Raw genomic sequence first — 22129 nt, 5'->3', positions numbered from 1 at the left:
TATCCAATAATAGGTACGTGTATTTTATAGCCAATAATGTAAATATTGTGTTTTTTATGTTGTAGGTGTTTTTGTAATTACAGAATATTTGTACTTTTACAATGTGGTGTTTTACTTTAATGTTTTGACCAGGTGAAAATAAATGTTACAACATGTAATATAATTTTATATGTATATATATATATATATATATATATATATATATATATATATAAATCATATATGTATCAATTTAAGGCTTAGATCCCATCATATGTGAAAATTATTGGTCCCAGACTCAAGATAATGCAAGAATTATGATTTGAAAGAATGCTAAATAAACACTTTTTTATTTATGAATAAAAATATTACTTTAAAACAGTTTAACAGAAATGTACGTTATTTGAGGTATCCAAGTGTTTCATATACAGGGTGATTCATGAAGTTCTCCCCCCACTTCTACAGCACATTGTACTAGTAAAAATAATGAAAAAATGTTATATAAACATAGGTCCGAAAACGCTTCGTTAGCGAGTTACAGCTAGCGAAAGATTTCGCCTGAATTCCTGGGTAAAGAGTAAAATAAAGCCATACTGAACTTTTGGAAAGGTTAATTAAGTAAGAAATATCGTGGATTCTTATGTATTTTTACCTGATACAGCTAATAAAATAGGTTTCAGAACTGTACCTGTAGTAGTTTTTGAGGGATTCAGGGTTAAATGCAAAAAATTGGGGCACGAAACAATGTTTTTTTTTAAGTTTGATGTACAATAACTTTGTTAAATTGGTAAATAAATACATAAAATCAACAAACATTAATTGTAGAGAATTTAATTCTGAGAAAATTGATATAATCAAAGTCTAAAATAAAACAGAAATAAGTACCAAAAAAATCGATTTTATTCAGTATAATACATTACTAGTTTTAAAGCAAAATTAATCAGGTTGGGCCAACAGTACGCACCTTTTTATAATAGATGTTCGAAAATGAGGCCATCATTATCAATACATTTTGCAGCACGTTTGTGTATTTGCTTTTGTTGCGTTTCTTAATTTTTCAGGACTTCCCTGTATCTGCACAGCCGAATCCATAATACGGGCAATTAATTCATCACGAGAATTCACTTTTGTCTTGTATACAATGTCTTTCATCCATCCCCAGATGCAATAATCCAATGGAGATAGATCTGGTGATCTTGGTGGCCAAGGGTGAGGCCCCTCCACGACCAATCCAGTGTCCAGGAAATTGATGATTTAAGTAAGCAGAAACGGCACGTGAAAAGTGGGGAGGTGCTCCGTCATGCTGGAAGTACAAATTTTGTCTGAGATGTAAAGGAGCATTCTCTAACAGCTGCGGCAACTATTCTTGAAGGAAATGCAAATAGAACTCAGCATTTAGGCGTTCAAGTAATATGAAAGGTCCAATCAGCCTATTGTGCAAAAGGCCTCACCAGACATTGTCGCTAAATCGGTGTTGAAAGTTCTGTTCCACTACCTCATGTGGATTTTCTTCTGCCATGAGTGTTCATTGTGCAAGTTATTGACAACCATCCCGAGTGAATTGTGCCTCATCCGTAAACAAAATACGCTTGTAGAGTTGATTATTAATATTCAAAAAGTTGCAAAACTCCAAGCGAAGCTGACCATCCCCTAGCTGTAGATGTTGAACCTTTTGTTTTATGAAACGGATAAAATTTGTTTTCGATTAAGTGACCTCCACACCGTTGACTGCGAAACTCCTATCCGCCTAGAAATACGTCCGTGTACTTACACCTGGACTGCGATGAACAGCATTTAATAACAATATCATCATCAAGTTGGACAGCTCGTTCATAATTGGTTCTAGTACTTGGTAGTGATCCTGTTTCCCGAAGAGTACGAAAAGTTCCTGAAATTGTTTTGGTATCTGGAATCCTCCTATTAGGGTAACGTAGTTCATATTCTTCTACAGCAGCTCTAGCATTACCATTACAGTAACCCAAAATAAAAACCATATCAGCGTATTCCCTCTGATGTAAATAAGTAAGGCATTTTTTCGCTGAATAAACAATCGAATTATAACTCACAGAAAATTGCATTTAATAACACGATTCACAGAACCCGATCTCCTGCTGTAGCTTGCAAAACACCACTAATACACAGTTCTAACGTAACAGTACAGAATACCATTGTTGATCAGCTGCTATTCGTGCGTTACCAACTTAGAAATTAATAAAACAAAAAACTGCATTTCGATGATTAGTAAACAATAATGGGAAAATGTTTGCTTCATTTATTTTCGAACATTTGATGTAAATTTTTATAAAAAAAAAAATACAACGTAATAAAACATGATATTTTTTATTTTACAAACAAATTTATTTAACAGTTAATCTTGTTTTCTCAATTTATCTCATCATTAAGGGAACAAACATTTTGTTTTTGTTTTATTTTAACTAAATACCGTACGGTATTTCTTTACAGCTAGTAATGTATTATACTGAATAAAATCGATTTTTTGGTACTTATTTCTGTTTTTTATTTTAGACTTTGATTATATCAATTTTTCTCAGAATTAAATTCTCTACAATTAATGTTTGTTGATTTTATGTATTTATTACCAATTTAACAAAGTTATTGTACATCAAACTTAAAAAAACATTGTTTCGTGCCCCAATTTTTTGCATTTAAACCCTGAATCCCTCAAAAACTACTACAGGTACAGTTCTGAAACCTATTTTTATTAGCTTTATCAGGTAAAAATACATAAGAATCCACGATATTTCTTACTTAATTAACCTTTCCAAAAGTTCAGTATGGCTTTATTTTACTCTTTACCCAGGAATTCAGGCGAAATCTTTCGCTAGGCTGTAACTCGCTAACGAAGCGTTTTCGGACCTATGTTTATATAACATTTTTTCATTATTTTTACTAGTACAATGTGCTGTAGAAGTGGGGGGAGAACTTCATGAATCACCCTGTATGTAGAAACCCAAAAACTAGACACAAACTTTTGGGTTTTACTTTCATTTATTAAGAAGCTGTTTGCTCTAAATCAAGCCTCTAACAGAGTGGTGTGTGTCTAATGTTAAAGAGTTAGAAAATCAGAATGCTATTGAGAAAAATTGTGTCATCATGATAAATATGTCGTGGCTGTTTAAAACTAGTAGTAGATCTTTAATCACGTAGCCTGGATCACTCAGATTTTTTTCATTTTGGAAATGTTCCAGGATAAATATGATGACATGACATGCAACACAAAGGCATTTGATTTTGTACTTCCATCTTCAACACCTCTGGTTGGCCATTTGAAATCAGCAAACAATCATCAGGCTTCAAAACAAAACATCAATGGGTTTGTAATCATTAGTTTAGTAATATTTATATGTTATAATGTTATGACATCAAATCAGACATTTATTACTATCATCTTATTGAGAATTTCTGTCTTTGATTTAGTGGATTCTACTAGTATATCTGAGTTATGCATAGTACATTTAGCTTGCGTAATTGATGGAATGAAGCGAGGTTTTGTTCTAATTCAATCTTTCGTCTACTTTAAAAGATGGCAATTTTTGTTTCAGAATTGAAATCGTTGTAAACAGAACATTCTGGGCTTAAAACTAGTGCTGCAAGATGGTTTCAATTCCAGGTGTTTAGTCCCAACAGTGTGCAATGTACGTTCCAATACGCTTTGCTAATTATGTCGGATATTTAAGATATTCTACTTTAAAAATACCCCACCATATTTACAAATTATCACATCTCTGCTCAAATGGGTTTCATCCATCATAAGTTATCTTTATATACACACTGTTTATATACAGAACCATACAAGTTGGTGAATGATTACATTCATGGATTTAAATTAGTTATTTATTGTCAGAATAGGTGATCAGAAATGGTACAAATAATTATTTAAAGGTAAACTAAAATATTCATCTTACAAAGTACTTTCTTTGGTCACAATAAATAGTCCTCAAATACGATAACAAATATTTGTGAAATACTAAAAATTCACAATTTTTAAAATCATTATAAATTATAAAGTACAATGTTAAAAACTAAAACATATTGAGAAACAAAACTTAAAACGGTGAAATAAACAAATATGTTTAAGAATTTCTATTGCATTATACAAACACTATTAGGGATTAGGTCTGATACCAGTGCCAATCCAAAATTAAAAGTCAAGGTTCTAAAGTCTAAACTGTCTAGTTCAGTGACAGGTTGAAATATTGTCATCTAGATTGAACTGGAACATTTACCAGCTGTCATTTAAAGTAGTTTGTTAAATTAAAACTTATAAAAATGCTCTCAAAATAAGCATATTTCTACGTTAAAGTCGTTCATGGTACTGAAAGATTAAATACAATGACCGTTTTTTGTTTAGAATGTATCGGGATTCAAGGTGACAATACTCTCTATCTAAACTCAAAAAATCAATTGAATCAACCCTTCCTACCATAGCTACATTATGTGTAGAATCCAATCTCAAGACTGGAGTGAAGGCTCAAGCAGCAAAGTTAAATGACAGGCAGTAAATGGGATGATATAGAAGTTTAAAAACGGTATAAGGAGAAAAATGTGAATGCATGGTTAATCTCGAACATGATGAAGTAATATGAATTTTAAATAAACAACAGAACAGTGTTTAGTAAGTCTGTGTATTATGAATCAATTATTTAATTCTTGTAACCATTTCAATTCAGAAATTAGTGAACTTCCAGGTTGAATAAGTGAAGGAACAGCCTGAATTGGTCACATACAGCCAGACCTTTACTTGGTACAAAACATAGTCCATTTTTTCCCTAAATATAATATATTATGATAATTTTAATTTTTGGTATGGATCCCATTATAAGTATTTGGTATTTAATTCGATTTTCTGATTTAAAAATTAGCTTTAATGTTATGTCAGATAATCGTGAAATAGTTCTTGATCTCTTTCTCCTAAACATTTTTGCAAAATGGATATTGCCATGTGACTAGGTATATACTAGGGGGATATGGATACTATAGAGAATTTCAAAATAATATGCAAAAGCTGAGAAACAGCTTGTCCTAAATGAAAAATAATTTGTGTATATATTATATTATAAGACACGGCTATAAAGGTACACACATTACAGACAAGGTCCTTACAAAAAGAGGTCTTTGTATGCATGGCTTGCTAGTTTTTGATTTGCCAAATGTTGGTTTGTGTTATTTATCTAAATAACATGTTCTAAATAACTTCTTGAGAACGATAAACCGATGTTTTCATGGCTTGACAATAGTTAACTGATGAACCAAAATCATGGTCTCCATACCAGGCACACTGACAGTAATAAGCCTTTGTAATATTATACACCAGTTATCCTGAGGCTCAACACAATTATAATTTTACTTTAAATCGTTATTGTCTTAGATAATACAAAATCATGTTGAGTCGTTACAAAGTTGCTCTAATTCAAAATTTCGATCAGAATTCTTTTCTTTTAAAGGTTTTTGTGTACTTGTAAAATTAAAATATCCTTTGAGATTATAATGAGTCAATTATAAAAAAATTAAATATTGAGTCATGGACTTAAGTGAGTTTTGTTCATTTTCAGATCATATATTGCTGAAGACGTTAAAAAGTGTGGTACAAACACAAAGCAAGAGTTAAGTATGATATTTGAAGCATCCAAAGAGAGGTACAGTAGTTCTTCTGGGAGCAGTGGCAGTAAGACCCAAGCTTCTGTGTGTACAGCTCCAAACACAAGTTTACCACCAGCTCAGGTCCAAACAGAACTCAGGGAGAAATTGGCTCAAATATCTGCCAACAAGTCATTAGGTAAGCTCTTTATTACTTACGAAGGCAGTTAGAATAGCTAACTGTTAAACAAGTAATGGTGAGTGTTATCTGTTAAAACAAACCATTAAAATAATTAAACCAAATATATTGGATTCCATAGCATGTTTTGGCCTCCTAAGATTTTTTTCTAGTGTTTCCTTGCCCACTCTTTTATAAGCAGTGAAGAACAAAATATTAGACAAGAGATGTACAAAAATGGTGAAATATTATATTTTATATGTTGATTGGTTGATACAGAAGAATTGGAGGAAAGTGTTGGCTTGCTGAACATCTCGGGTCCAGTGGATCCATTTTGCACGGAGCTGATCAATCAACTACTATCTCACATAGGATATCCCAAGAAACATCACCTGATTGGATTGCACAGGTTTGAGAATGATGCGCCCATCCTCAACTGCAATTCAACAGTAAAACTGGGTAATATAGCAACCCCTAAATTGTGATTATCTTAGTATTCAATCTTATGTTTTTAAATTAAAGTATCAAAATACAATTTAATTTTCCTATAGTATAGATAAATGGTAAGAAGAATAAAAATACAATTTAATATATTTTGTAGCCCATAAAAAATGTGTAAAAATATATAAGGACTTGTTCAGTTATTCATAGTACTAAATTTTTAATCTCTCCTTAAACCTACAAAGTGCATATTTTTTCGAGGCTATGTTTTCTGCATAAACAGCAGACATTGCATTATGGAGTGTTGGAACGAAGATGATTTAAGTCATTATGTATTGATTTTATTTAAAAAATTGAAATAAAACACATTGAATAGAGTTGTAAAATATTGAATGAAAAATCCTCTATTTAGTGAGAATATAACTACTAAAATGTCACTATGTATGTGAACTAAGTCGTTAGATTGTATAGGCATATATGTATTGTCTAAAGTGTAGAACTGTGGTATAGCTGCAACTTTGTTGGCCATGACTGTCACTTGTAACTACATTGAAGTGTTAATTAAGAATGAAACTAATGTGGAATTCAGAACATAATTTTGCTATATTAATTAATTCATTGTTAACAAACATCACAGAATGTCTTTGGGCATATAAAAAGACAGACAAGACAGATACATGACATAGTGAAATCTCACAATATCAATTACACTCACTAAGTCACAGATATTTTATATAATGCTGTTGTGTTTCTGAGATGTCTGTAGCTTTTAAAATTCTTGAACAACTGGATGTTTGATATAGAATGTTTTTCTTAATTCTGAGATGACTGGTGTTCTGATTCGCTTGCAAGGGTTAATTTATTTTATTTACATACAATTTACTGAAATACTTGTCCCATCAGTACATTCCCTACACAAATATTGTTTTGACTGGTCTCCCTCTCATTTGACAATAATTGGTTTTGCACAATATGCCTATGCTAGCAGAGAACAATGTTTCAAAAATTTCAGATTCTATATTATATTTTGGTTTTGAAATCTTAACTTGGAAATATAATGTTAATGAATAATCAATCTTGTGTGTTAATGGTGTGTTTTGTATTCTTTGTGAATTATCGTATACAGGGTGTTCACAAAAGAGTGTCACAAACTTTTGTGGGTGTATTTATGATTTCAAACAAAACATGTCATATAAAAACATGTTGAGAAATGTCTCGTTCAGCCATTAGCCGCCATTTTGTTTTTTTTTCTATAAAAAAGTCATTATCTCTAAAACTAGTTAACCTATAGAAACCAAATTTGGCATATAGGTTTGAATAGATAAGAGGAAATTTTTTTAAATATTTGGTTTATTTTCTTATATATTTACAAAATGGTGTCTGTTGAAAATTTTAAAATTCAAATAACACAAAACCTAGTGTAGTTATAAAAAATATACTAGATACCAACTATTTGAACAATTTTATTACAATTCCAACGGTGCTTGTTTCAACGAAATATGACAGTGCGTAAGCGTGAACGACTACTTTAAAGGTACTCTTGCACAATCTTGAAGCAGCAAACATTTTGTCTTTTAGTAGACATCAACTGTTTTAAAAACGGTCTAAAAATTTACAAAATACTATTTTTCTATTTTTATAACTCCAACGGTACTTTTTCAACAAAATCTATGAATGCATAAGCAAGCACGACCACTTTAAAGATACGCTTGCCCTAGGCAGTAGCAACAAACAACTGATACCTCACAACTGTGACATGTTTGGCGTTTATAAGACATTTTATGTTTGAAATGATGAGTACTATCACTCACAGAAGTTTGTGACACGCTTTTGTGAATAACCTGCATATATATATTTTATTTTATTTAAAAGCTACGTTTATTTTTATTAACTAACCTTAATTATATTTTCATTGTAAATGCAAGGTGTACTTAGTACTGGAATAATTTATTTGGTTAATATTGTTCCTCCATTGTAGTTTTAACACAACTTATTATAGGTTTAGAACTTGAGTATATTGGCATGTCCATGGATTTTTTATTTGTGAAGAAAATGTTTAAACTATTTATAACACTGTTATGAGTTTAGTAAAAGAGATGAATTTAAGAAATAGAAATATAGGTGTTCCTAAATTACAAACTCATTTTCCTTAATTTATTTCTGCATGAGCCTGCAATTTTGTTACTTAGATCTTTTTAGTTCATTGTTATTTTTGGTATACATTATCAATAATTAATACCTTCTTTTGTCAGATTACATGTTATTCTTATTTTCAGTTATTAATTTCTTCAAATTTAATATTTGTTTTTCGTTTTAAAGGAAGCTTTTAGAATGTTTATAACAAGGTTACACATATATTGACATAAAATCTGAATTAGTGGCTGTTGGTAACATTTCCTAACTTTACTGTGATGTTATGTGGATGCAGGGAACACAAAGTACTCTCTGATCGGCGAGCTGGGCAAGGGGTCATATGCCAGAGTACTGAAGGCCACTAGGGATGGTCAACCTGTTGCCCTTAAGCAGCAAAGACCTGCCTGGCAATGGGAGTGGTATATCGTACAGGAGCTACAGAGTCGCCTCCCTCCGACCAAGGTAGTTATTTTTCTTGATCAAACAATTTTAACTCAATATTTTAATTCATTGTTGGTTGTGAAAACCCTCAGCACAACACCCTGCTGCCAGAGTGTACACAGTTTACACACAGCATTTGCTTATCCTGCACTAATTGCTATTCTAAAACACATGTTTATGTATTGTTTATATATTGAGATAAATAACTCGTAGCTAGTAAATATGTAACCGAAATGTTTAATTTAAAGCTCTTAAGGTGAAGTGAACTGCCATTTAAAAACAAAACTAAACTAACATCTGAGCTCATTCTACTGAATGTATATTGTATTACTGTGAAAACAATAAAACATCAAACCTAGCAGAGAGCAAACATATTCTAGTGGATGCTCAGGAAATACAATGGGTCTTGCTAAACACAAAACAGAGAAAACAACCTGTGTGTCGTTTGGCTTATAGTCCACTAAGCTGTATGACACGCGTGCTTTTCATCTGCAGTGGATTAATACATGTGTGATTTTTAAAACACCAGATTACTGCCATTTTCTCTGTCTTAGAAAATAATTTGACAATTAAATAAAATTTTAAAGTTTTAAAAACAATATAAATATTAATCTAATATTTATTTCAAGTCCAAACTTATTTTGAAATTAAACAAAACATTATGGCATTTAAACCTTAGATTGATTTTCTAATCAACCATAAAATCGTTTGTAGCAAGCTACTGTCAAATGTGCCTGAAACAAATTAATAACAATCAGTATTTATGAATCAACATTAAATAAAATATAACAATGTTGTTTACATGTTTAATGTATAAATTGTAATACAATTTACATTATTTATAATGAATGTTAGGTTTTTTTAAATCTTGGGTATTCTTAGTCAAAATAAGTTGCTTGCGTGAATCACTGCTAAAATGATAAGACATCCAGAAAATAGGATTAAAACAACACTATTTTACCAGAATCTATCAAATAATAGTAACAGAGCTAAAGAATTATTTTAGCTCTTACATTTTTTTTAATATTTCACTAAAAAAAATTATTTTCAGCTGTGTCAAATATGTTTTACTCTTCCAATTTTAATTTTATTGTAAACTAAGATTGTGTAAATATTAACTTACTATGATTAATTTTCTACTCTTACTCTCTTACCTGCTCTGAGGTAGCTAGTTAATGAAGTATTATTGTGTATTGTGATTTGTTCTCTTGGGCAATAATAAGATGTGTTCTTTGTAACTTTATGAGTGCTCCATTTAAGTAACCAGGTAACTCATTTCCATTATTATTTATCACAACTTGTTATGAGTAAAATAAATGTTTCAGATGGGTGGCTATTTGCACATGAGCAATGGTTACATTTATAAAAATGGCAGTATTTTGGAATCAGAGTGGGCACAGTATGGTTCAATTCTTTCAGTTGTCAGTAAACTGAAAATTGCTGGGGTAAGTGTGAAATAAAAGTATGTTATCTTACTTAAATTAAGTAAGACTACAACCACTTTAAAAATTGTTTTCCCCCCTACTTTTACATTAAAATAAAGTCTGATATAAAATATTTGTCTTCTTAAGAAATAATAGAATAGAAGTATTATATGAAATCGTACAAATTGATACCAATCTAAAGAGCATGTTCAATTTAGGTAAATAATAAAATGTATGGTGATTTTTGTATTCTGTTTTGTAATGTTCATGTAAATTCCACTGCTTGTGCTGTGACGAATCAGATGGTTCACTCAGCTGATGTTATTCAACCAATCAGATATTATTATTTGTTTTGGTATTATTTTGAGTGTGTTTTAGTAACCTGTTACCATAACTTAGGACAATTGATCATAATTTTCGTGATCACCATCTAGTGATAAAAAAACTATTAAAAATAGATTTGTTGTATTTTACTAACATTATTAGTTGTACTTTAAACCTTTTTGTCTGGCCATTCTTTTCAATAATGACAGTCCTTTTTTACTTTAATGGTTTTACTGCAGTAGGAACTTCACTTTAGTAATCAATAATTGAGTGGGCTTACTTTATAGTAGTTAATATTAGATGAAAGTTGATAATTTTCAACTATCATTCTGATATCTATGCTACAACTATCATTTGTGCTTGCTCTTGTATTTTGTACTATGCACAATCTCGCTTTATGATCATATTCAATTTAAATTTTATTTTGGAACTATTAATAATTTATAAAAAGTTCTGCTTATTATCCCTCCCAGCCAATAGTTATATAAGGGAAAAACTCAAATTTTGCTCACAACTTTAGCAAATTTTTCTGCACATGAAAAAAATGTCAGTATATAATGATTGAATTCAGGCAGAACACACCGGAATGGTGTTCTATTATCCCACTAAAAATGTAAAAAAGTGTGTTGAATTTACTGAATATAAACATTTTTTTTATTAAACTTGCTAATGTTTTTACAAATATGAAGATAACATATAAAATACATTTCTCTTTAAAAAAAGAAATATTTTTTGTTACATAGTACTTTCAGTCTCACAATAACATGTGACAAATGTATATACAGATATACTTATTTTTTTCATAACAACATTTACTTGGTTATATATATTGTTTTCATTGATAGATGAAGATAATTATTAATATTGTTGTTTTACCAAGAGAAATTGAATTAATTATTTAATTATTAGTTTTTTTAATCAACAGTTGTTCCTAGTGGTTACTTATTGTTCTATAACTGTCTTGAAAATATTGTCATATTAAAAAGAAATATTTTGTAGTATAAATTTCAATTTCCATCTCTGTTAAATAATAAATGTTTAGAATTTAAGCGTTCTCAATTACACTTTAAAATATTTGTCATTACAGACGTTTGTAGTTGCTATTAACTGATATTCAAGTTAACAAGTCTCTATTGCATAAGAAAAAAATTATTCCAGAAGCATTTAGTAATATTTGTTATTTACATAATAGTCTGTAATCAAGCAAGAATGTTATTTTTCCAGAAAGGCCTTGATATTCACTTAGCTATGATCTTCTCCATCCAGATGATCTCAATTGTAGAACACCTCCACAAGTGTAAGATTATTCATGGAGACATCAAACCTGACAACTTTGTTCTCCACTCTATGTAAGTTTTCATTTAACCTTTTAACTACCATACCAGGGATTTATTGCATTACTTGTTTTATGCAAATACTTGTTACCAGAACTGAGTTATGCAATATCAGTTTAGCTTTCTTGGTGATAGCATTGTTTATTTTTTGCTATCTGAAGCCCTATTAAGGTGACAATAAAAGACAGCTGCCCTTCAGTGCTGCAATCTTTTTGATATTAATCAAACTACTTGGATACCATACATTGTATTGTCTGTAAGTTCAGGAGGGTTTATGTTGATTCTACCTTTTGTTTTATGGAGTGGTTGTTTTTTTTGTTGATATAGTTGATTGAAGAAAATTATTGAATAATGATTTATGCACTATATTTTTAACTCCTCGTGCAAGTAAGTCCTCACAAGTATAATGTAATTGCCACAGACAGCTCAAGAACTAGTGCAGGTAGCAATGTATGTCCAGGCAATCAATATGCATGCAGTCTAGCACAGAGCTAGCTAGCGCTTTAGATTTAAAACCAGAGGCTTCTGCAAATCCCAACAGCTAATAATAATGGTATACAGTCCATGCATTTAATATTCTTTAGTTGCAAAATAATGGACAACTCAATATAATGATATCTAGGACTGCATACGCTATCTGTTAGCCTAATAAATCTGTCACTAGGTAAACCATAGGACTATTTATTACCCACCCACTATAGGCAAACCGTTTACAAAAAGACCCTGAGTGATTTGAGTTCACGCAGGGTGGGGGTAAATAACCCTCCGGCGCTGTGATGCCGCCCTCTCCCAGTATCCCCACCACTGCTCAGCATTCCCTCTATCGGATCATCTGATTGACCCGGCTCGGTCTCGTTCACTGCTGCGATTCGTTCAGTTGAATCAGTCAGTACAGAGTTACTGAGCCTTTCCGCTAGAGTGTGTTATACCGGTCATCGTGTTCACTGAACAAAATGAACGACTGAATGTAATGACCGAGTGAACGAAAGGATCTGCTTATAAAAAGTGTTCAGATAGAGGAAGAAACGGCATATCGTACAGTAAATGGATAGATATATTACAATAAATGTATTGTTTCAGGAATCTAGTAAATGTAAATATATCTATTAACCCTCCAACTGTCTTATCATATTTTCCACAGTGTCGCCTATATTTGGTGGTTTTGCAGGGGCATTTATAAAAATTCATAAAAAATTCAATAATTATGGTAAATATGTTGTTAAATATATAATTTTGTTTGGAAAGATCTGTAGAACAATTTTAAATACATTTTAAAATCAAACAATGTTTTTTTTTTATTTTTAAAAAAAGGTCAAAACTTTTTTTGTTTTTTTTTTAGTTTTTTTACTTTCAGTGTATATAACATAATTTAATTGATATCTTTCTAAAAAAATGAGATTGCTATAAAATCTGTAATTTCATTGTGAATACAAAAATATATAACTTTATAATGATGTACTAAAAAAAGGAATTACTATGTTCTTATTATGCAAGCGGTTACCTAGCAACGACAAAATAAGAATTTGCATGCTCACACAATTATTTATTTTACTTACATTTTGTTAGTACATAGTAGCCTGTGTTGGTTGAAATTACACTTTTTACTGTTCAAAAACTTGATGAAAAATCAGTTAATTCCGTCAAATCAACCAAATTTAAATCAATGTCATCATTATTTGAAGTCAAAGACTCAAAAGAACCATGAAAAGTCTCACGAAGTAATCCAGCATCGTTATCTTCGTTTTCCGTTTCGGTCAATTCACTAAGATTTTGGTCCGCAAGAATTTCCCTAATGTCACTTGACCGACAAGGCTCACCCATTGTTACTCTAACACAGTAAAACAACAATACTAGCACAATAAAACATACCAAATATCGCCATGAGAAACAACAACACTGCTCGTTCACAATCTCGCGAACACTCGACGTATTTCAACTGCGAGAAATCATCACGTCAATTGGTTGTATCGATACTATCTGGAAACAGACAATAAGGAATTAAAAGTATACAAAACGATTGCCTATTTCATTAGCTTTGCAATGATATATCATTTATGTGACTTTGAACGGCATTTGGATTTATAAAACCTATAAAGCCAGTACATGTCGGTCGGGACAGTTATAACTGATTAAGAAGTGTAATTGTAAGTTACCAGATACATTACTAAATATTTTAAATGTTAATACTTATAATCAATGGACTTGGTTGATTGATATGCCTTTGATTTATCATAAGTAAGGTTATTCCCTTGCAGTTGTTTAAAATAAATTACAATTTAATTGAAATAAAATTAAACAGAAACATTGCTCGTTTGAAAATAATTTATTTTTATAAATAACAAGATATTTCATATCCAACTGATTAATTCCCCATCACTTTTCATAATACCCAGACTCCCTACTCTCCCTGTTGAGTTATACGATTACGGTTTTATTATTAATCGGTTAGAAGTGAACGAAAGGAACGACTGAACAATTTTGGGGAACTAGAGTAATTTAACACATAAACTGTATAGTTTTGGTTAGTTCCATTATGATTTTTTTAAGCTATTTTTCATAGTTAAGGGTTTTAAAATGAACTGAGTTATAATATTGTAAGTTTTAACAATTATTAAAAATAATAATTAAGAATATGTTTTTAAAAAAATATTAACAATTATTAATATTTTAAGTTGGGAGGGAAAAATGAACGAAACGTTTGAGGTGAGCAGATCTTTTGAATCGCTCTGATCCGGATCACTCGTTCACTTGATTGACCCATTCAAATTGAACGGGTCAACACCAAACGACTCATCTCTATTGGCCACTGCCACTGCGCAGCTAACCTCACAACAAAATGCAAGGTCTCTGGATACGTCTATGTCTACATTAATCTGTTCAATTAATATTTTACACTTAGACTGTGACACTTGTGTATGCCTATTCACAAAAAAATAATAATAGTTATAGAGCAAGTAAAGTAGCTGCAGTGTAAACAAAACTGTGCGAACGAGACATGATCCACACAGCTGATAAACAGATCAAGAAGGTGCTGGTCTCACTCCCCACCACAACCCCCTGCCGGAGGGGGCCCCTCCTGCGTGGTACTGCTCAGAAATTTGCTTCTGCTAGGGTTAGGTGGCACTAGTCTAGCTTGACCTCAAAACTGTTTCCTACCTAGAATTTTAATAAACAGGCTTACAGCAGCTACATGTTGCAGTACACTGACAAATATGGACAATTAATTATAGTCTGTCTACAAGATAGGCTTTATATTAATGATTGCTAAGAAAATGTGTTAACCTTTTGTTGCTAGGCTCTTTGCACACAGCCTATTCCAATATTGTTAAGCCTCTGACCAGAGGCGTATCTTAAAAGTGTCATTCCAGTTTTAGATATTTTGCAGTGTTTTATATAAGGTGTATAATGGTTATTACATATCATATAAAGTTAGAATTCGCTTGGCTGTTTTTCTAAAGAACCTTAATATTATAAATAATATTAAAATGTACTGCATTTGGGCTTAAAAAATAAAAATAACTGCATTTTTGTTTGGAGTTTGTTTTTTACTTCAAGAAGAATATGGAAGATTCAACTCAATATTTATATTACAATTTATTAACTGATACACATTACATTTCTGAACCAACAATAAATCAATCATAGAGATAACTTTATAATTACATTTTGTGTGAGTTTTTACTAGTACTGTATTGCAAAAAGTTTTGTTCGTAAATACAAATACGCACCTTACATAAACATAAAAAATAATATTTTTCAATATAATTTAGCCTTGGGTATTTATTTATCTAAAACAAAGGACTTTCAAACTTAAACCAAATCAAAGAAATTACTTTATTTAAAAATTGTAAACAGTTTTACACCTAAAACTGTCATAATTCATAAGCTAATATAAATACAATAAAACTTTTTTTAATAATCAGTTTTGTGAAGTGATAAACTAAAAATGCACCTATTAAATTTACACAACACTAAAAAGTGCAGTTTATTTCAAATTATTAATATTTTTACAAATCAGAATTCTAAACATTTAGTAGGAGTGAAGAAGGTAGCACTTAAGTCACTAACAGCATTAATTTGGAATCATCTCTGTCAGAAAAATGGCATTGAATTGTACAGAGCTCATGTTTCTTGTCATTTTAGTTAAAAAGGGAAGGAGAAGAGTGAGAAGGTTTTTTGGTAACACTTGATGTTAGTACCTAGGTTTAACGCAGACTATATTACATAATATTTAATGATTTTTGTGCTGATAAAAGTAAATTTTTTAATTACTTCTTAATGGAAAAACTGTAATTTGATAAGTTACTTTCCTACATAAAGGATTATAATTATAATTGCAGAGTGCTCATTTTAATTGCGCTTCCATTAGATTCTCAAACAGGATTAAATTAACAGCTCAATCTATACAAACTGGCAGCGTTTTAAAATTACAAATGTGAGCTTGTTAGGAATAGCTTTGTTGTCATTCTTTTCAATAGTTAAACCACCACAAACTAGTCTAAATTTAAGGAACAATGAGCCACCATTTTGTATAGATTGAAGTGTTTGAAGTCGAAGTAGCACACTTGTGTTCTCATAATATAGATTTTTAATTATATGTTACTATTAAACCTATGCTCTCACTACAGATTTTCTTTTGACTCCTTGTGGGCCGTCCTCTGGCATAATAATAAAAAATTAATATTTTTTAATAGCATTGATGTGTATAGTTTTATTCTTTAACTGAAATGAATAAAACAAATATAATGGTGTCCCTGCACAAACTGACTTGGTTTTTGGCTATGGTGGTCTTTATTTTTATAGTATTATTCAATGTTTATTGTTATACTCATGATTACAGTCAGGTTTTATTACTGAACCTGACACAATACTATAAACCACTTGACAAAAACATCATTAATTGTTTTATTATGTTTGAAATTACTCACTCAACTGTTTTTAAACATGTCTTCGTTTCAATCTTTTGTGGGCTGCAGTTCTTAAGCGAGTCAGGTAATAATATAATTTTAAAGACTAAAATGTATGTTTATATTCAAAATTACAAGAAAATATACGATCTTCCTGTAAGAAATTTTACAGGAACATCATATAATAATATTGTCGTTGTGTTAATATTTATTAACTAGTTAGGTATAATATACTTGGATGTACATTATTTTGTGTAACATTTCATAATTTATCATGGATAGCAAAAAGCAGTTTTATAATTGGCTTAGCCTTAGTAAAGCCTATCACTTGTGAGGGTGGAAAAATTCCTTTTCTATCTGTCCGTTCAATAACTTGAGAACTGACATATAGACTTGAAATTTTGCATGAAGCTCAAAATTTCTCATTAAAGGCAATTTGAGTTTGATGAAGGTGCATGTTATGCCATAGTATTTGACTGAATGTTAGCACACATTTTTACATTGGTTTTAAGATTGCCTTCCAAATACTTATCAAAAAATATGTAAACAATTTGTAATTTCCATTACCATTCATAGTTAATGTGACATAAACTTGGAACTTTCACAAAATCTGTGTGAAAAATTAATTTTGATCTGACTTTTTAGTTAATCCATGATTTCTATCTATTTTGAATAATAACTTTTAAAATTATATTGATTAATTTGCAGCCCATCTGCGGATGTGACAGTACCTTGTCTGAAGCTGATAGATTTTGGCCGCAGTATTGACATGACTTTGTTTCCCGAGGGAACAACTTTCACAAAAGTGGTCACGACTGACGGCTTTCAGTGTAATGAAATGAAGGAAGGTCGCCCTTGGACTTATCAGGTATTAAGTCATTTGAATTTCAGTTCTTTATTTACAGGTTAACACGCACAACAAAATCAACAAATTTAGTTAAAACTTTAAATTTGATACCATAAATTTCATTAATACCATTTTTCAATAAAACACGTTGTGTACCATTTAACTGTGCTTTACAATAAAAAAATTAACTTAAATACTTATCTAGTACAAATTTAGCTAATTAGAAGAAATCATTTCATGTTGTTCTATATTATTTCGATATTTCAATAGTTTGTACTATTGTGATTGTTATGTACCCTTGTAATGCTTGATTGAAAAAACAAATATATTATTTTTATTATATACGTTATGATACTTGGTATGACATTAATATAATAATTTTATGAAATTATTATTAATATTATATAATATTATTTTATGAAGGGTAGTAGGCATTTGCTGTAAATGTAATATATATGAAGGTGGTCAAGATATTTACTTATTCCTGTAAGCCTATGTGTACTATAAGTTGTCCTCTTACAGACTGACCTATACGGCTTGGCTGGAAGCATTTACTGTGTCCTGTTTTATGACTACATGAAGGTGGTCAGATATTTACTTATTCCTGTAAGCCTATGTGTACTATAAGTTGTCCTCTTACAGACTGACCTATACGGCTTGGCTGGAAGCATTTACTGTGTCCTGTTTTATGACTACATGAAGGTGGTCAAGATATTTACTTATTCCTGTAAGCCTATGTGTACTATAAGTTGTCCTCTTACAGACTGACCTATACGGCTTGGCTGGAAGCATTTACTGTGTCCTGTTTTATGACTACATGAAGGTGGTCAGATATTTACTTATTCCTGTAAGCCTATGTGTACTATAAGTTGTCCTCTTACAGACTGACCTATACGGCTTGGCTGGAAGCATTTACTGTGTCCTGTTTTATGACTACATGAAGGTGGTCAGATATTTACTTATTCCTGTAAGCCTATGTGTACTATAAGTTGTCCTCTTACAGACTGACCTATACGGCTTGGCTGGAAGCATTTACTGTGTCCTGTTTTATGACTACATGAAGGTGGTCAAGAAAGGCAAGAAATGGGAGCTCAGCACTAAGATTCCAAGGTAAGAATTTTTCAGATTTTTGTCATTGGAATAGAAATTTATTTTATGATAAAAAATTAAATTAATTTTAACTAAAAATAACTGTTATTTCATTTTTAAATTACACATGTGTACAAATAAAAAGACCAAAAATGAAAGACCTGCGTTTTCTGATTAATTTTTAGTGATGTGTCAAAGCCGAGTCTTAAATCCAAGTTTTCATAAACACCCTTTCAGAAAGCTGGTTAAGTTAGCCTGTCCCCTCCTCCTGTGTATTGCATAATGCGTCTACACTGCTATAGTACCAAAAAGATTAAATTCTATATTGAACACAATATAAACTGTACAATAATTTAAGGTGCTATAGAATTGTTTAGTTAAAATTATCAGTCTAGAAAAACAGGTAAACTAATAATTAAGAATAGTGGTAACTAGCATTTGCTACAAATTAATAAATAAATCTTGCCTGTTATTTCCAAAACTTTAATCCTTTGAGGTTTCATTAAAAACCACACCAATTGTCTCCAGGTTGTATCTATTTTACACATATATACATATATTAATTATAGCGTTTTTACATTATACAAACCAAATGTTTTAAATAATTTTTCTTTAAATTTTTTTTTATTTTGTTAATGTTTATAGGTATTTGTAAAATATCAAATTGATAAAAAGGAATTTTTATTTCACACACATAAACAACAGACAAAAATTGCATGGATAAAAGAAAAAAAACACAGTATATCATTAGCACAATGTTTTTATTTACTTTACAGGTTTACAGGTATTTGAAGTTAACATGTTTTAAATGATCCAACCTATATTCTAATTAGGATTATTTGGCCTGGGTCCAGGTCTAGGCCTACTTTGAGTAATATGATTAGCTCCTCCTCTTAGTCTACTAGTTCTTAGCTTAGGCTTCTTTGTCCTATTTCTTCCACATTTTCTACAATTTGTTCAATTCTTCTTCATTGTTCGCATCTAAAGTTTCTAACATATGAATTGGTAAATGTTAAAAGGGCTAAACTTTCGGGAAATCAAAAAAACTGTGTAGGTTCTAAAATATTCATATTTAATAATACATGTGGTATTTTTTTAGTCATACATGTATGTAGAAACACAAAATTAATGTATAAAAAGAATTATAAAATTTTTGTGATGGATAAAAGCACTTAAAACTGGTAGACTTCCGCCCTTTTAACATTTATCTCAAAACCAACCTCAGTTTTATTGCTCCTTGCATTGATTAGACGGGGAAATAAAGAAAAATTATTAAAATAACAAGTTTATTAATATATTATACATATTTACATCCAAGAGATACTTAGTCTGTCTCATCAACTATTTCGACTACACCAGGAATGTTGTCTTGAGGCCATTCGAGAATTTCTTTATAAAACTGAGCGTGTTCGTTGGGAATGTATTGTAAACACCTCCTCAAGTCATTTAGTTTTGCACTTTTAATAGAGACCTTCCCTGTTGGATAAGCTATTTGGTCTGGAAGATGCAGCTCATTGTTGCCACATGTGATCATACTCATTTTGAACGTATGAGTAAGGATTCCATCGATTTCCTGTCTTGCTCTACAGACGCCTTGTTGATCGGAGTTGTACTCAAAGTGGTGGAACTTACTTATTCCGAAAAAGATTCTTTCTTCTTTGCGCTTCCTTTTGGTTTCTTCTGATGCAATGTTCCGTTTGTAAAAGGTTGGCCACCAATCTTTAACATTGTAAACCATTTTAGAGCTGTCTACTTCAACCACTATGAACTTCTGGCTTTTGCTGCTTTTGATGATTATCTCAGATATATTATACAATTCGCTTTTGTCTTGGTTATCCCCATTTACCACAAAGTTTTAAGAAGAAATTTCCCTCTGATTCGATTTAACATCACTATCCTGGTCTTCCTCAACAATTTGTTCGTTTTTAGTACTAATATCAGTATCAAACAACACTATCAAAATTCTTTTGTTCATTTAATATTTCATCATGATCGATGAAACTTCTAGTAGAATTAGCCATGTTTACATACACAACGCGAGTGTAGACAACATCTGAGTTGGTGTTCTATTTTTTTTTTTTTCAGTGCCTCTTGTATCATAAGTAAAGATCAAAGTACTGTTCATTTAATACACATAGAACTCCAAAGTGTTGAATAACTCAAATGCCAAGCAACAATAGTTACGAAAAAGTAAAAGAGAACCAGCGACAATATCTGGTCAACTTATAGTCGACAGTTGGCCTCAAGCGATTAACTTATTTATTCAAAACCATTTATACAGTTCAGGTAATTCACATTATTTGTATACTGGACGGAATAAATCATTGTCAGAAATATTAAATCTTTCAAGTATTGACCTTCACTAGGGTATAGGGGTAAGGCATGACTCTTAGCCAAGAAGTCACAGTATATGACTTTACAGTTACACTGTAGTTTCTATACAATAATATGATATTTTCTAAATCTGCATATTCCTTTAAAATGGCATGTTATTGTATTCTTATTTTTGGTTTATTTTTTGTGCCATTAGATGATTTCCAAATGTTTAAAAATGGCAGAAATTAGTTTTACCAAATCAAATTTAGATTTAAAAACTATTATGACTCAAAACTTATTGATTTTTTTGTGAAAGAACCATTCTGGATGTGACTATTCAACATATTTCAATAACTAATAATGGGGAAAATATTGCTGCAACTTTATCTATTTTATATTCAAGCATATTGCTGTAACACTGTAATATTCATATATGCATTGCTGCATATCTACAATTAATAAGATATCTTTCTGTTTCTAGATACATGAAGCCAACAGTATGGCAGGAATTGTTTACGCCACTGCTGAATGTGGAGTCGTGCGAAAACATCCCCGATCTGTCTGCATTGCGAGAAATTTTAGAAAAACCTTATAGGACTATGGAACTCTCCACTGTCAACCAGTCTATCAACACACTGAGGAATATTTTGTTGAACAAATGAAATTCAAAAGTTTGCTAAACTTGTAAATGAAGTTATTTTTTAACTCGTATTTTTATTGTTTATTATAAATATACTTATTCATTCTTTCGATTTGCTTTTTAATGTGTATACAATAAATGTTTTCTTTGTAAACTTAAAATATTTATAAAAGTAGTTTTGTACATTTTCTTTTGTTTTTTATTATTCATACCTTAAGAATAAAAAAAATCATATGGCTAGATTCCTGACACATAAAAACAGCAAATTCTTTCATAGTGAAATACGGATTGTGTCCTTTTCAAAATGTTTATAAAAATTCTTTTTGTGTTCAGCTTATACACAAGAATACCAAATGGTATTTGTTTTGGTTTTTGTCATGTCAAGGATAACAGTGTTATTTAGTATTGTCAAAATTCCTGCAGACTAGAAATCCTATAAGAGATTTCACTTAAAGTTAGTACAGATTTGACACTGTTT

The 22129-nt window shown here is 30.8% G+C and overlaps 1 protein-coding gene across 3 annotated transcripts in view; it reads left to right on the top strand.

Annotated features, from left to right (window-relative positions):
- The window catches only part of LOC124360068, a 37890-nt gene extending 16051 nt beyond the window's left edge, over window positions 1-21839 (top strand). For 2 of the 3 annotated variants that reach the window (XM_046813347.1, XM_046813337.1), the window contains 9 exons: window positions 3189-3313; window positions 5553-5776; window positions 6035-6214; window positions 8625-8791; window positions 10096-10215; window positions 11743-11867; window positions 17468-17627; window positions 18610-18716; window positions 21493-21839. In XM_046813347.1, coding sequence (XP_046669303.1) covers window positions 3189-3313; window positions 5553-5776; window positions 6035-6214; window positions 8625-8791; window positions 10096-10215; window positions 11743-11867; window positions 17468-17627; window positions 18610-18716; window positions 21493-21673 — 1389 coding nt within the window. In that variant the 3' untranslated portion in view covers window positions 21674-21839. Of the gene's footprint in view, window positions 1-3188; window positions 3314-5552; window positions 5777-6034; window positions 6215-8624; window positions 8792-10095; window positions 10216-11742; window positions 11868-17467; window positions 17628-18128; window positions 18249-18609; window positions 18717-21492 lie in introns of those variants that run through there. The other variant, XM_046813356.1, reaches the window with a different exon arrangement.
- Window positions 21840-22129: the final 290 nt, after the last annotated feature.

This window comes from Homalodisca vitripennis, chromosome 1 (genome assembly GCF_021130785.1).
Source record: "Homalodisca vitripennis isolate AUS2020 chromosome 1, UT_GWSS_2.1, whole genome shotgun sequence".
Lineage (NCBI taxonomy): Eukaryota > Metazoa > Arthropoda > Insecta > Hemiptera > Cicadellidae > Homalodisca > Homalodisca vitripennis.
This window is presented reverse-complemented; position numbering and strand designations above follow the sequence as displayed.